The sequence below is a fragment of the Ornithodoros turicata genome, chromosome 4 (assembly GCF_037126465.1).
Source record: "Ornithodoros turicata isolate Travis chromosome 4, ASM3712646v1, whole genome shotgun sequence".
NCBI classification, from domain to species: Eukaryota; Metazoa; Arthropoda; class Arachnida; order Ixodida; family Argasidae; genus Ornithodoros; species Ornithodoros turicata.
In genome coordinates this window covers 21373240-21388705 of record NC_088204.1, presented here as the reverse complement: position 1 = coordinate 21388705, position 15466 = coordinate 21373240, and the positions used below count along the sequence as shown (strand labels likewise).

The following is a 15466-nucleotide window of genomic DNA, read 5'->3' as shown; positions in this document are numbered from 1 at the left end:
GATTTTTGCATCCTAGCCCGTTTTGCCATACAAGGCACAAGCAACCTGCGTAAACACAGCAGATAAACACTGCACATGGTCCAGTTATTCATCCATCACCTCTCCGTATGTGTACATAACAAGCCTGTAACATTTGTGTCATAAGCTCCGTATCATTGATATGTCGAGGAATGTCAAATGATTGTTTTTTGTCATATGGACTAGTTGTGGTCATGTGGCTGCATTGTTAAAAAAGTTCTACTTGGTCCCAGACGTGTTTCTTTTGTTTTTGGTCCATCTTACTAAGTACTAATTGTATAATCGTTTGGCAAACACAAGCGTCTAAACACTGTCTACTAAAAATGGGCATTCATTTCTAAGTGGATGACAGAGCCACACGGGATGACTTCGCCCAATGTCTTGGCGATTACCGTGGTACAGTGCTAGATAAAAGTTTACGGAACATGCTCCGGCGCGTTCCTTTCTCGGAGTGACATGCTAGCAGCGAAGGGTACCATATGGACTTGTAAACAGGTGACTGGGTTACCTAGGCACATGTCTGAAAGTCCGTACGGTCCCATAAGCTGCTAGCGTGTCACTCCGAGGGAGGAATTCACCGGAGCATGTTCCGTAAACTTTTGTCCAGCACTGTACAACGAGCTTCTCAATGAAGGGTGCTGAGGGAAGCTCACATGCTCTCTGCGCTGGACAGTAGTTCTGCATTACTCCGTGACACCCCAAATACCCTTCCACCCTCCCCACTTCCCCACCCTTTGGGCTTGGCAAAGTGAACGGCACATCTCCCTTCTGGCCACCGTTCCAATATTAATTGAGGCACGTTTTTCCACATGTAAATTTTACGAATCCTGTGCACCCATTACTTCCTTCCTTTTTCACGGCTTTATTCAGCAGCGTTTTGAGTACGCTTGCGTCAGTATATGTAGATAAAGTGGTAGTAACCAGGGCTCGAAACCGTTATTTTGGGGGGTTCGGGTTCAAGTTCCGGTTCAAGGTTATCAGTTCGGTTTGTGTTTGGGATTAGTGCAACCAAAATAATGGTTTGAACCAATATTAATCAGTTCGAACTGGTTTACGTGTGCTGTGCTACTCAGTGTACCACATGCGAGATGTAATATCAGGTTCCGGCGATGGCTTGCTCTTCCTTCCTTTCTCTTACACCCTCGCCTCTACACTTCGTAGGTACAAAGAACCATGCTTCCACAGCAGATCATCCTTTACTGTACCGAAAAGTGCTAGGAAATGGCATACAGCATATCATTGAACTCCAGTGCAAAAGGCTGTCGCCAATTTCTAGAGCAAAAAAGTGAAGAAAGCAGTCACGTGGTCACGTCGTATATAGGAGTATCCCAGAGTCCCATGCGCAGGCCGGCACGCTGCTCCCCGTTAAAAAGAGGGCGCCCCTGCGTTTCCTTCCTTCATGCTCTGGACCACACACCAACCTCTTTCCCGTGGTCTCTAGAGGTCTGCGTTGCTTGTGGATGTCACTGTGAACTATTAAAATTTACGTCTCCTTCACACTGCGACGCTGAATGAAAGGAAGCAGCCGGGGCAACAATGCAAAGTGTAGCTGTCGTGTAGCACATCCTTTTTTTTACACCTCGAGTCACAAAAATGTGCAAGGATGTCGTGAACCTTTTGGAGGCGAGGCTGTAGGAGGAGCATGGACTCACCACTTCTTGGTTTATCAATTTGTCCACTCTATGAATTCGACAAGATTCTGAGCGATGCAGGGAGCTGGTGCGCGGCAGTCGAGTGGGAAGGTATAGGCGTTTTTACCGTCTGGCAAACCGGTTACTGCATCATATTGTTTCGGTTCAGTTCCGGTTCGTTGAAGGGAAGAGAAAAAGTGTCTACAGTTCGGGTCCGGTTCAGCAAAAAAATAATGTTTTTTTGCGGTTTTCGGTTACGGTTCAGTTACGGCTTCGAGCCCTGGTAGTAACACTTCGCCCAAAGTCACAATGTACAAGACTTCCCTTTTAATTTTCTTCTTTTTTGTTTGCATTGATGAAATATTAATGTACAGGTGTTTCGTCGTTGGTTGATTGTAGTGGCTCATAGTATAGTGACAGTGTAGATTGTCACTTCAGCTGCTGTTACCACTTGGTCGAACCTATAAACGGCAGATAGCTGCTAGGAAAAGTGTTACAGACGTTGCGTCTGTTGGCGGTGGCTGTTTAGTGTCTTCGAAATAATTATGCTCTTTATTCTCGTCTTTGAGAATGTCTCTCTAAATGTAGGGTCACATCAAAATAATTTTGTAACAACGTGCTTCTAAATGCTATGTCATCCCTCCACAATATTAGTAAGCAATGAGATGCCTTTCAGACGGCATCAAATACGTGTTGAAGGGGCACTAAGGTAAAAAAAATTTCTCCTTGCCAGCAATACAAAAGGAACGGTATTCATCTGTTCCATTGTTCCTGATTTATGCACGAAGGAAACTGCAATTTGCGCTTTCTCTCCTCTTCAAAAGGTGTGACAGTGCAGGGCGTTCTCCCATTGGTCCGCAAATGATTTCACATGCTGATTGGTTGGGCACCCTCGCCACCTCATGAGACGAAGCGAAAATGGTGGTTACCTTGGCGCTTAAATCACGGACAGCATCTTTCATTGCATTAGGAGAAATTTTTGCTCTTTAGTGTCCCCTTAATTCTACAGACATGTTACCTTCCTCAAAGAAAGGGAACAAAATTCTAACCACATGTTTTGATGCTGAAGAGATAAGTGACACTGTGGACTTGTGGTTCCGACGAGCCCTCACTCGAAGATTGAAAAAGTGCTTGAAGTAAGTCACCTTCAGACTTAACTGGAACGCAAAACAGCACGGTTCATGCAGATGCCAGCGCGGTGGAACGTTGCCGCTGACTTCAAGACTGGGTCCCGGACTCAGCACACATTTGCGGCTTCATGACAGCGGCTTGGCAAGCTGTATGGGACGGCGGTTACCTCAATTGCAACTTTTCTCGGCTGCAAACCCACGGTGCTCAACGAAGGTGCTCTATGCGCACTAGGCCCTTGTCTCAAATCCAGTGGCAACAATCGTCCTCGTGGGCCATGAGCTCGCACGTTACACTTAAATATAACAGCGGCTACTGATCGTAATACTGAGACAAATTTAAAGTGCCACTACAGACTAAAAAAAAAGTGATAATAATATTTGTGAAAATAAAAATTATTTCGTTAAAAAAACTAACTTGGCTCAAACGCTATCTACGGAAAATATAAATGCCACCAGTGAGCATCACGTGCTTTCACAAATTTTCGAAAGAACCCGCAAGGCATCATATAATTTCGGATAACACGAGTGACGTCACAGAGAGCTATGGCTTCCGCCCGCATCAGCAGCGTGCGTCTCCGCTCTCCACCCCACGTTGAAAGACAGCCGTGGTGAGGAGATGGGAATCGACCCTGGAGGAGCAGCGTTGCCAGAGGTGTGGTCCGTTGGGCACCTCGTGACATCATACTTCTCGACATTATAAATCAATGGCACGTGGATTGTAACAGCATAAATTCGATAGGATTCTGAAAACACGAGATTTACTCCCGTGGTGACGCTTTGAACACAATCTTCCAAGACATCTGCAGTTCTGTCGTGACAGTTCCTAACGAGACAATGTTACTTTGTTGTATGATGTTTTGAATATGGGTCTGCAACACGGGCTTGCCGTTGCTACATGATCTTTCTTTTTTTCTTTTCTCGTAAAATAAACCGAAACTGACAGTGAAGAGAAAGGGCTCTGCGTCTCGATGTCGGCAACACATCGAATCCGGTACCTCATCACACAAACGTCACCTTTGACCCAACATGGGTGGTCTGCGGGATGGCGTTCACGGTGTTGAGCGCTTGCAGAGCCAGTCTGTTCGCGAGCCTCGCTCTGTTTGTTGAGTTGAGGTACTGCTCGTGCGCTGCATTGACATACCTTCTGTACATCTTACACTCTTCCTGTTCCTTGGCTTCCTGCCGCATGTAACGGATCATCATGAACCCGATGCCGAACGAGTAGAAGAAAAGCACGACCACAATGTAGAGCAACGCTTGCCGTTGACTGGCCTCCAACGGACCACCCGTGCTGGTGCTGTTGACGCCTTCCGTAAAATTTGAAGTGCGTGCTGTCAGGTTGGCCGTGATGGAAAGGAGGAGCTTGGTGACGTTGTGGCAATCAATGGCTGGGACTGAACGGCCAACGGCCGCGTGCCCGGACCACGGTAGCGGCACCTGCATAACAAAGCGGGATGGTTATAACGACAGGTCATAGCCTCCTATATACTTCGTCCTCCTTCATAAGTATATAGGAGGCTATGGACAGGCCTACATTTTTTTTTTGATGATGATGATGATGATGGAGTAACCTATAGTGGCATCGACGACGATAGCACCTCCACCTCCTTGAGTTCGAAGAGTTTCAGAACAAGTACGAAAGGGTGGATGACACAGCAGAGAATTACAGACTAGACAGACTTCGCTTTCGTCCTTTTTCTGAAACGCTTCAAACTGAAGGAGATTCATCGCAATATGCTGCGGCAGTCTGTCTCTGCACTGGAAGACCGCAGGAACTGGAACCGAATCGGAACCATAAACTGCAATCAACCCATATTTTTTCCAAGAACCATAACTGGAATGTAACCGCAATTCACCATCGGCAACTAACCGTAACCTGAACCGAAAAATGTGATTTCAGTTACCAGTTCATATGAATCTGTTCAAGCGTGAACACGAACAACTTTGCATGCGATATTTGTATCACTTTACAACTGTGATCAGTGGTGTAGATGCATGCTCGTGTGTTTTTCATTCCAGGGGCGCCGGAACAGGGGGAGCAGGGGGAGCGACGGCTCCCCCTCATTTACAGATCAGGTAGCACGGCTCCCCCAGTCAAAGGGCACTACCACAGGGCGACAAGTTCTTGTGTGAATTTTCGTTTAGTTGCGAGTTAGAGAAGAGTTGTTGCAACAGGAACTGGTTCAGTTGGCCATGACAGCTTCGGGATCCCCAAACTTATTGCTTCCAGATGTTTTGTCAGACGCGTTGGAGGGACAGTCCGGGTGTGCGTCCTCAGGGTAGTTCTCGACCCCCTACGGCGAGACCATGCATGGCATTTTCGAGTCGTTCGGACCGTCTACGGTAACCCGATGCCACGTGTTTTCGCCCAGAATCTTTTGGCCCCCAGACCTGGGAATTGTCTTTGCACCCTGACATTTGGAAAGGAAGTAAATTACTGTTTTTTTACGTAAAGCGGTCATAGTGGGGTTTTGTGACAGTGGCGTCGTGACTCTTTCCCGCCCAAGAAAAGAGGGATGTTCCGTGGAGTTTATAAGGAGGTTTTATAAGGGCTTGTTGGATGAGCTTGAGAGACTCGTCCCGTGGTTGGTCTGGAAGACGGAAGAATGTAAACGCGAGAGGGATAGTAGCAGTTTTCCCGCCGGGGAAGTTTGGGAATAGTGGCGGCGGCAGTAATAGCGGTATGGCCCGACGATCGGTCTGAAGTGTCAACTGCAGGTTGCTGCACCGTGCAGTTAGATTATTTTTGTGACGTGTGCAAGTGTTGTTTGCCACGGTGTGACGTCGAGGAAAATGCCAGAAGACACCCCACCGACAAGAAGACGTCTCAGGCCTCTTCGAGGAATCTTCGGACTTCCCACCCCTACAGCTAAGTGAAGTTGACAAGACTGACGTAAAAGCTGTTTGGTTAGGTAGCCTGTGCGGTAATTTTGAGTTTAAGGATTTGTGCATCTTGTTTGGTAGCCCGGCGAATGTGATTTTAAGAAGCAGAGATTACTTTTGTGCAATTTGTCGGGTAGCCTGTATGGCGATTTTGATTGTGAGGAGCAGAGATCCCTTTTGTGCATCTTGTCGAGAAGCCTGTGTGTACCACCCCTGTATTACCTGCAGGAGCCCTCAAGGAAAATAAATGATGATGATGATAGCATTTTTTTTTGCTCCCCCAGTGCAAAAATAGTTCCGACGCCACTGTTTCATTCAGAAGTTATATACGATCTTACGCGCTTCGACCCATAATCTGATGACATGCGCATCGCATGACATGTATTGCGTACGTCTCTTATGAGTTATGAACTGCATTAATGAGATCATTTAAGATATGAAACGTTGCATGTTGTTTGTTTCCACATCTGGTTGCTTAACCGCTGAACGCACTCAGTTTTTCTTGCCTTGAAGCTTGTTACAGCATGAGCGAAATGAATGTGAACTTGATAATAGAGACTGCAACAAATTATTTTACGGGGAATGTCGCAAACGGCCAAAGTGCGTCGAAGAAAGAGTTCACTGTTTCTTCTGGCAGATGGCAGTGGAGCCCAACAGATAAATACGTTCATTATAGTATTGTGTCTTGTAAAATACAATATTCCAGAGTACTGTAGTTCACGAACGACACAAACCATTTTTAGGTGCGCTTGAAGCATTCATGCAGACTGCCCACATGATGAAACTAACAGGATGGTAAAGTGAAATATAACCACCATGTTTTAAGATAAGTCGAGCCCGTTTATTACGATCTTCGATAGAACCATAACTCTGATATTGTGATCGAATTGCTGGTTCCCGTCAGCTCTCCCATTGAACTACATGTAAACAAAAACATCGATATAACGATCGCCGCGAAAGCGCTTACTCGCATATAGCGATCGGAATTCTCCCGGCGGCCAGTAAAACGCGTGAAAATTAGAAAGCGAGATTGCACCATTTCACTGAAAACGAATTGCATTGGCATTTTCAAGAGCCTTCGCCTCCGTGCGCGCTAAAGTGAAAACGCAGTGCGTTTATCCGCGCATGACTCCCGGGGATTAGATGCGTGCGTTGCAAGGCACGCGACTTCGAAAGGACGGAAGGAGCTCGCGCGAAATAGAGAACGTGTTCCCTCTCCACATCGTTCTCCCGTCTTCAATCTTTTCTTTTTCTTGTTTTGCTGCATGCTTGCTACGATGGCGTCCTGGTTCCGAGTGACGAGGAAAGACGCGTGGCTCGAAAGACCCGAAGTTGTATGCGCTCTACGGGTTTCGTGCTGGTGGTGGTTTCGTGCGTTGTGAAGTACCGCGGCTTCGAAAACGTGTATTGGCAGACAGTTGCGTGTCGCCACCCACACACGCGTCGACAGATTACCCGTGGCGGAGGCGCATTCTGACGAACCACGCAGTCTCGATCGTGAGAACGGTGATGACTACGGCATTGGATGACGAGCAATGGACGATGTCGTCGATCTCAAGAGGTGCGGCGCCTCACACGATATCGGCGGTTATGTTATCAAAAGCTTTCGACACACAGCTGCGTCAATTTAGAGCTAGATAAAATATGCTTCTGCGCTCACAACAAACGCGGGCGTTCTACTTCGTTTACGCGAACCGGAGCGGCAATTTCTCGAAAGCTCGTTTTTAACGATACTCTGATGTAACGATCAGATTGCGCGTTCCCGTCAATATCGTTATAAACGGGCTCGACTGTATAAACTGTCGACTGTCGCTCGATAAACGTAATACCACCATGCAGAACTTGACTTTGTGATGACACACGTACACATGTGATCACCTCTCAGTTCTCCATACATTTCGTACTAATTAATTTCGAACACTTTTAGAAACTTAACGGTGGCGACCGTCTACGTTCGCCGAGGATAACAGTGGGAGCCCGCCTCGGATTGGAGTACAGGTATCACAGGTATCACGTGATATTGAAGTCTACGTAACGCGTTTGGAGGATAACAGCAGCTAGTTCGGTTTAAACTGTTTAACATGTAAGAATATCTGCACGATGTCTGCCATCTGTTGACCTTCCTCTCTTCTCCTCCGCCATTACTCACGGTCCCGGAGTGTGTAGAGTGACCAGGTGATAAAACCTGTGAAAGTAGTTTGGTATCACTGCTGTGTGCAAAACCTCGCATCCAGGCGATTTCTACGGATGTCTGGTTTTCGTTCTTGTGTTCCAGGATGCACCGACCGTCAGTGGCGTATCCAGACCCTCGGTTTGGGGGGGGGGGGGGGTTCTTTGTCGAAGCAGGTAGTGGGGGAGAGGAAGAAGGGGAAATCCAATGTATAATTTGACGTTTTGGGGGGGGGGGCGATCGTCCAACCGCCCCCGCCCGCACCCCTGGATCCGCCTCTGCTGACCGTGCACCTTCGACGGCGAAGTGCACGTTGCAGCCAGGGATTTCCCTACACCCCCCCCCCCCCAGAGGGGGTGTACACCCTCCCTGCATTTTTGCAACACCACCACTGAAATTTCTCAGGTGACCCCACCCCTCTTGGCCACCAACACGTTCTGGTAGTGAGTCCGGCGCAGCAAATTACATCCTGTACTGTCAAACTTGTTGTAGGACGGCAGTCATGCAGATGATCGTACCATGCATTTGTCCAAAATCATTTGAAAGTGACTGTTCAATGCAGATATTGCGCGCATATACTAGCAAGAATGCGTGCGGGCACGTAAACTCAATGTGGATCATCAAGAACCATTTGCGCCCAACTCAATCAAGCGAGGTATCCTAAGGTTTTCACTGTTGGTTGCTAGGTGTTCATTGAGCTTCGTGAGACAAGGTGCTAGTTCTTTTCTTTTTCGGTCGTGTGATTATACATCTTAATGTTGAAATGCCGTTCATAATGGATCTGTATTCTAATGCACTGTGTTCTAACGTAATAACATGTACAAATAAACCGGGAAAGCTGTGCAGATATGTCACCGTTGTGCCACGATTCTTTCCGTGTCTAAGAAAAATTCCGTAAGTGGAACCTTCACAAAGTATAATCCCCCCCCCCCCTTGAAAGCTCGGCACCCCTCCAGAAGTAAATTTCTGGGGAAATCACTGATTGCAGCTGTCCACGACCCGCCAGATGGCTAGGCTAGTTGCTCGCATACTGAATACATGGCACACGAGTCGCCTCAGGGTTGCCGCGTCCTGGAGTCCTCAAATTTTGCTTAGCGCAGCCATCTTTGAAATTAGATTGCTAAAAAATGTTCAGTGTACAGCAGAGCTATTATACGTACCCGAAGCGTCCAAGTTGCAAGCTTTCAGAAATGAACACAGTTTCTATAGGTTTTCACCTTGCAGTCCCTTTGATAACGAGATACAGGGTGTTCTCTTTTATCCTTTGCATATTTTTATTAAAAAGCTGCGAAAGCTACACAAATGCCGTTGTTGCAGGTGGGTTATACGGCCAGGCGGACATCCGTTCGAAGAAGGTATGTAGCTACAGGTGACTAATTATCACAAATTCAGTAATTAGCTCTTTAATTAGGGAATTTCAGGCAAAAGCGAGATAGCAGAACGGAAGACAATCCTCGTTGAAAGGCATTTGATTTCTTCTTTAAAAAAAAAATCTTGAAACGGGTACGGGCGTTGAAATATTCATCGGGAATTTCGATGCGCAAATAAGACGAAACCGAAACTAATCTGAAGCGCAGGGAGGACAGCGGCCTATCGACCTCTACCCGAGAAACGTTATCATGACGTTGGTAGACAGACTGAAACCAAAACAAATCGGAAAGGGAGGGCTGGGTTCCACGAATGGGCATTTGTTCGCTGCCTCCTATTGCAAGAAAAGTAGGACCGAAGGTGGGGTCCCTTTCACGGATTATCGTAATCCCCTCAACACCGTGGCTTTCGGGAGCGACATTGTTCGCCCCTATAGCTTCAAGCGTAGTTCAACTCTACCAAATTGGTGGCGCTGTCGAACATTATGACGTCATTTGTTTAAAAACAGGGAGAGGTCTATTCCACGTCAGAGGGTCACGTGCTTTGCAGCGACAGAGATGATTGTAGTAGGTGCTGATCTGATCTGCTGGCCAGATCAACCGCTTTGCAGCCTAGAAGTCACCGTAGGCCAGGCGCGCTGTATTGGTTTCGGCTTAATTGCATAACGAAATTTGGCGATGAATATTTCACGACGCGCGCTCGTTTCACGATTTTTAAAATGTAGAATGACTTTCAACGAGAATTGCGTCCTATTCTGCTACCTCGCCTTTGCTGGAAATATCCTGATTAAAGGGATAATTAACGAATTTTATGTAATTGGTCATTCTTGTTCTCGTAGTTGCGTACTCTAGCTCTTCGAAAGGATGTACGCCTGGCCACTGTGTTACCGATGGGAACGTTCAGCGAAAAATATTCCAGAGAAAGATCCGCTTCGACAGTGATGTTTCGAGTAATTACTTGGTTTCGGTTTACATATTTCTTGCGTATGGGCTCTTTCGTTCAGCTACGCGGCTGTTCATCCGCCTTTTCACACACGGGGGTGACGGAGGATAAGGAACAGCCACAAGAGAGGCTTCAGTATTCCCTTTTCTTCTGTATCCGATTGGTACGCAGCACTCGCTGTGCTGTCGTTCGGTAGATTGATGATGACGAATGCACCGTGAGTGCTAGCCGGGTAGAAGAGAATAAGGCTCAAGAGTAAACACTTTAGTTGACAGCAGCATAAGGTGTAAGATATGCAACGAATATCTGTCAAGTCACAATTGTGCGCATTACGTCACATATCTGTTACAACACGTTTCCGTTCATTTTAAAAGCGACGAAAGGACAAAGAAACGAGACAACACACAGCGCTTAATAGCAAAAAAGTGATTTTATTGGCTCGTCGTTACGTCAGTAAAATTATTTTGTTGCAAGTCAGCGCTGTATGTTGTCTCGTCTCTTTGTCCTTTTATGTAGTTTAAGCACAAATAATTTTATTGACGTAGCGTTTGCTCTTTTATACCCAATTTACTCAAGTCAATAAAATCATTTTGTTGCTAGCCAGTGCTGTGTGTTGTCTCGTCTCTTTATTTGGCCATGTTCGACGACCAGTATCAAGGCCACCTGAACACCGAAGGAGCGATTTATACGATTCAATAAAAGTCACTTCGTTTGTCCATTACGTTCCGTATGGGTGGATTCGATCGTTTCGTTCCTGCAAGAACGACTCACTAAGATTCCCTATTCACTGACGTCGTTCATGTTTCGCGTGCTGAACCTCTGAGCGCTGTTGGTTTACAATACGAAATATATATATATTTTTTTATACTGGCGCTTTAATTAATCAGTAATTAGGGTCGACCAACCTTGTATGGAGCGGTGTAACCTTGGACCTGATATCGTGACGTAAGGAGCACGGTGTGACGTAGGAGCAATGTAGGGAGCAGCGCCGAGCGAGGGACACGATCGGAGCTCCCGCCATATCACCATTCCGTCGGGTCCCAGCGCGTTATGGAGCGACGTCGACTTCACTCATTCTCTTACGCTTTCACTGAAAGAGTTGAGGGGCTTCTAGAGCGCCGTCCAGATCAAAGACATCTCCCGAGCGCGCTACAGGCCCGCAAAGATCATTGTCTGCCTAGCCTGCCTGCTCGCCGAGCCCACCGCATCCAAAAACGAAAAATTCAAGAAATTAAAACGAAAAAAAAATTCAAAAACGAAAAAAACAAAACTAATTTACTATTCGGTGTTCTTTCGCTACTCCTTTAATAAAAAGGAACTAAAGTAGAAACATTTCTCCTCGCAGAAAGATAAATATCTCGTTACTTTAATGGCAACACGAAAGGAACAGCATTCATCCGTTGCGTGCTTGGCGACATTTATGAGGGAAAAGAAAACGCGATTTAAGCTGTCCCTCTCCTTCTCAAGAAGCGCGACAATGCAGAAGGGCCTCGGATTGGTCTGCTGGAAACGATCTCCCGCGATGATTGGACAAATACTTTGCGGAGGCCAAATAAGAGAGGGCGCTCCGCGTTGCCGGCATGAAAAAGAGATAGGCAGCGTACATCGCGATTTCTCCCGCTCATAAATCACGGACGACACTGGGTGACTCCCGTTCCTTCCGCCATCTTTCATTCTGCGAGGAGAAATTATTGCACTTTAGTGTTCCTTTAATATCTGTTGCCGCATAATTTCTCGCGGGAAGCTCCAACAATATACGACCACACCGACAGGAGATGTTTCTTCTTATACCCACCTCGGCTTGCTGCCTGCCTTCGTGTTTGTCTTACCCTGGCAACAAATCATTTCTGCTTGGCACTTCGACCGCTTTGGAAACTCGCTTAGCTGTCACTCGCAAACGAGCACCCGTGGGGAATGTCAAATCCAATCTAGTCTAATTGCGTACGCCGGGCGAGAGCTCTCATAGGGGAGCGTTTTCATGTGTCTGCCTTGCGTAGCAACACTGCCACTGTGTTTCCCGATATCCCTGGATATGTGTTTACCGGGAGCGAGGTAAAATGTGCGCTATTGAGTTCGCGTCAGGAACGTGAGTTTATTGCCGTTTCGAAACCCAAGGAAGCCGAGTGACTTTGTTGGAGCATGTTCCACACCAGATAGACCAGCGACGTGAACCCAGCATTAGCTCGTTCATGGTAACTTTAAAGGAGTACAGAGGGCCGTCCAAAAAACTGTCAGATTAAGACGTCTGATGAAAGTGTGTGTGCCATTTTACCGAATGGCGCCAAAGGTTTTGATGTGTGCAATTTGTTTCCCAGAAAAAAACTCACATAAACATGGGTCCGCGCCTTCACCCTTAGCTCGCCACTCCAGTTATTACGAGGAGGAGAAGGTATGATGTCACGTCACCGATGACGTTATAAGGAGAACTCGTTCTGGTTCGCCGGTCAGTGAGGGTCAGCGCCTTGTCCCTTTGCCGCCGTAAACCAGGTTTGCCAGTTGTCCCAGAGAAATGGGGATAGAAGGAGCGACCGAATCATTACGGAGCGTGGAGAAAGGCTTTTTCAGAACCCCGAACAGCCGAGTAGCAGACAACAGAGGAGTAGCAGACAACATTCCTCTAGACCAATCAGCGAGCGTTCTCCTTATAGCGTCAGCGCGAGGTTCCAGGCAGATCACAGGCTGGTACCGCCGTTGCGCACGGTCGCTTTTTGCGACGTACTTTGAATCCATTTTCTGCGATAATTATGACTCTGTGGTGTGAATTACTTCGCATGGTGTATCTTACTGGCCTACTTAACAGTTTTATAGGAAGAAAACTGGGTGTTAAAAATGACTTCTGGACTACTTTAAAGTCTCGCTACAAGGGGGCGGGGTCGTGCACCACCGCTGGCGGTGCCATCTCAGGTTTTTCCTGGGTTATTCGGCAGACTTTCCCGAAATATGTCGGCGCAGTGCCCCGTGAAGTCGACCCAGGACGCATGATGTCCCACCTGTCTCTTATTCCTTGCTGATGTACTGGTATGTGCACCGCTCCAGCCATATACAGTTACTTCGCTGTGCTAACACGGATTTTTTAAATATATAATAGATGGGGCACCCGTTCCTTCTTCAGTTCATTTCTCACTTCTCGCTTCCGGCTGTGAAATACATCGCGCCCTTGGTTCCGCTCGGTTTGCTCGCATAATGAACGCATGCCTGTGGAATTCGTCATGGCTCGAAGAGTGCGCGGTCGCTCACGAGCCAAAGTGTATACGGGGTGGTTCACGTAACGTGATAAAAAAATTTAACTGGCGACGTACTCGCCGGAGGATTGTGGGACTTTTGGCAGTTACCTTCTGGAAACTGGAAACATTCTGGGAACTTTTGCCGCCATTTAGGAAGGCTTTGGACAATTTTTAATTGCGGGATTTTTTTTTTTCAATTAAGCTTTTTTTTTACAGAAGTACGAAGTCCTCCACGGATAACCACAGCCCCAACAAAAACTATGCACAGTATCGCAAAAGAAATAGTAAAAAAAAATTACTAAAATTTCCGCTTTAGCCCCACTTGCTCGATTGTCGCAAAGAAGAGCGCACGGGAGATGCGGGAAGAGGAGGAAGTGTTCCCGCATCTTGTTTTACCTTTCTTTCCCGCGCTTTGACCTGGATGCTGGTGACAACCGTCTTATCGCAAAGAAAAGCAAAACACCCGTCATATCACAAAGAAGGCAAAAGGCGGGGACACTTCCTCCTCTAGACGCACATTTGGCGCGCGCTTCTTTGGGAAAATCAAGCGGGCGGGGCTAAAGCGTAATTGTTACTGATTTTTTCCCCATTATTTCTGTTGCGATACTGTGCATAGTTTTTGTTGTGTCTGCGGTTATTTGTGGAGGACTTCATATTTCTGTAAAAAACAGTGAGGTTCGCTTGGCAATTTTCAAAATTCAATTGACAAAAATAAATTTCCCTCAACTGAAAATTGTCCAAAGCCTTCCTAAATGGCGGCAAAAGTTCCCAGAATGTAATTGCCGAAAGTCCCACAATCCTCCGGCGAGTGCGTCGCCAGTTAGAATTTTTTATCGCTTTAGATGAAACACCCTGTATAGACAAACGACCAGACACCTTATGCCAGGAACACTTGACGCTCTCTCAACGGTGAGTGTCGTAGACAGATATTCGTAAAATTTGAGTATACGGCTCTTACGTAAGTCACATTTAATATACGAATATAAATCACACTTATCACACAACGAATCACTTATTATTCGCTGAACACTTGAGGTGTATATATGGAAACGCTCAAGTACTACATACAAACAATCCTCCCAGGGGCAGAATCGATGCCCTTATACCATTAACCTACGGCAGACGCGCACAAATGATCCGCAGAGCATAGCCGACTACCTATATATAGTGGACGACACGCGTTGGTGATGTTGTGAGCATTGCTTGTTGTTCCGGGTCTTTCTGAGGTTGTATAACGATCCGGGGAGCTACTCGATTCGTATAGGATAAATAGCCGTGAACCTGGTCCTTGTATAATAAAGGCCCGGGGTTCGCTTTCGTGGTTTTGAAAGGAGCTAGATATTGATGTTATCGACCTTAGCGCATTCCTCTTAATGTCATGCACTTTCTTCATTCCTTGCCTCGAGTTTATGTGGTACATGTTTGTGTGGTTATGTGGTACGCCCCGGTAGGGTGTGCGGATGCCTATTCATAGCCTCTTTAGTTATCTTTATGTGCCGGGATCCCAATTGTTTCCTCACCCACCCACCCCCAACGACCCTCACGAGCTAGAATTTCTGGATTATCGAGACCTAATCTATATGACCAGTTTTTACCGCTTGCTCACATAGTTCAGCTCAGGCCCTTACTAATACTAATACATAATACTCCACGAAAATGAGTATTATGATATAGTAATACAAATACTTTTTGAAAATGTGTATTATATACACACACACACACACACATACATTCGATGGTGATGAGGTGGGCGATTCACCGCCGCTGAGGCGGTACACTGCCTTATTGCACATTGGGAACGGATGGAGGGACGATGATGGGGTGGGGGGGGGGGACTTTCAGAGATCCGTCACCAGACCGGTGGAGTGCAAGTACTCCGCAAGAAGACGATGGCCTTGCATTTGATGGGCAGCGTTCGGCCACGGTCCAAAGATCTTCGCGAGGCTGAACGGCCGCTTGTCAATACGTTGCATAGAAACTTCCACCAGTGTACACCCAACCGTCGGACACGCTCTACCGTCCAACATGCTCGTGCTCATCGGCGGATCGTAGTATCGGTCTTCCTGGACATTAAGCGCCCCCTATGATACGGTCTCGCAC

General features: G+C 46.9%; 1 protein-coding gene across 1 annotated transcript in view; it reads right to left on the bottom strand.

Annotated features, from left to right (window-relative positions):
• Positions 1-607: 607 nt before the first annotated feature.
• The window catches only part of LOC135392792 (uncharacterized), a 32969-nt gene continuing 18110 nt past the window's right edge, over positions 608-15466 (bottom strand). The window contains exon 2 of the mRNA XM_064623508.1: positions 608-4216. Within this exon, the coding sequence (XP_064479578.1) occupies positions 3779-4216 (438 nt within the window). The 3' untranslated portion in view covers positions 608-3778. The remainder of the gene's footprint in view (positions 4217-15466) is intronic.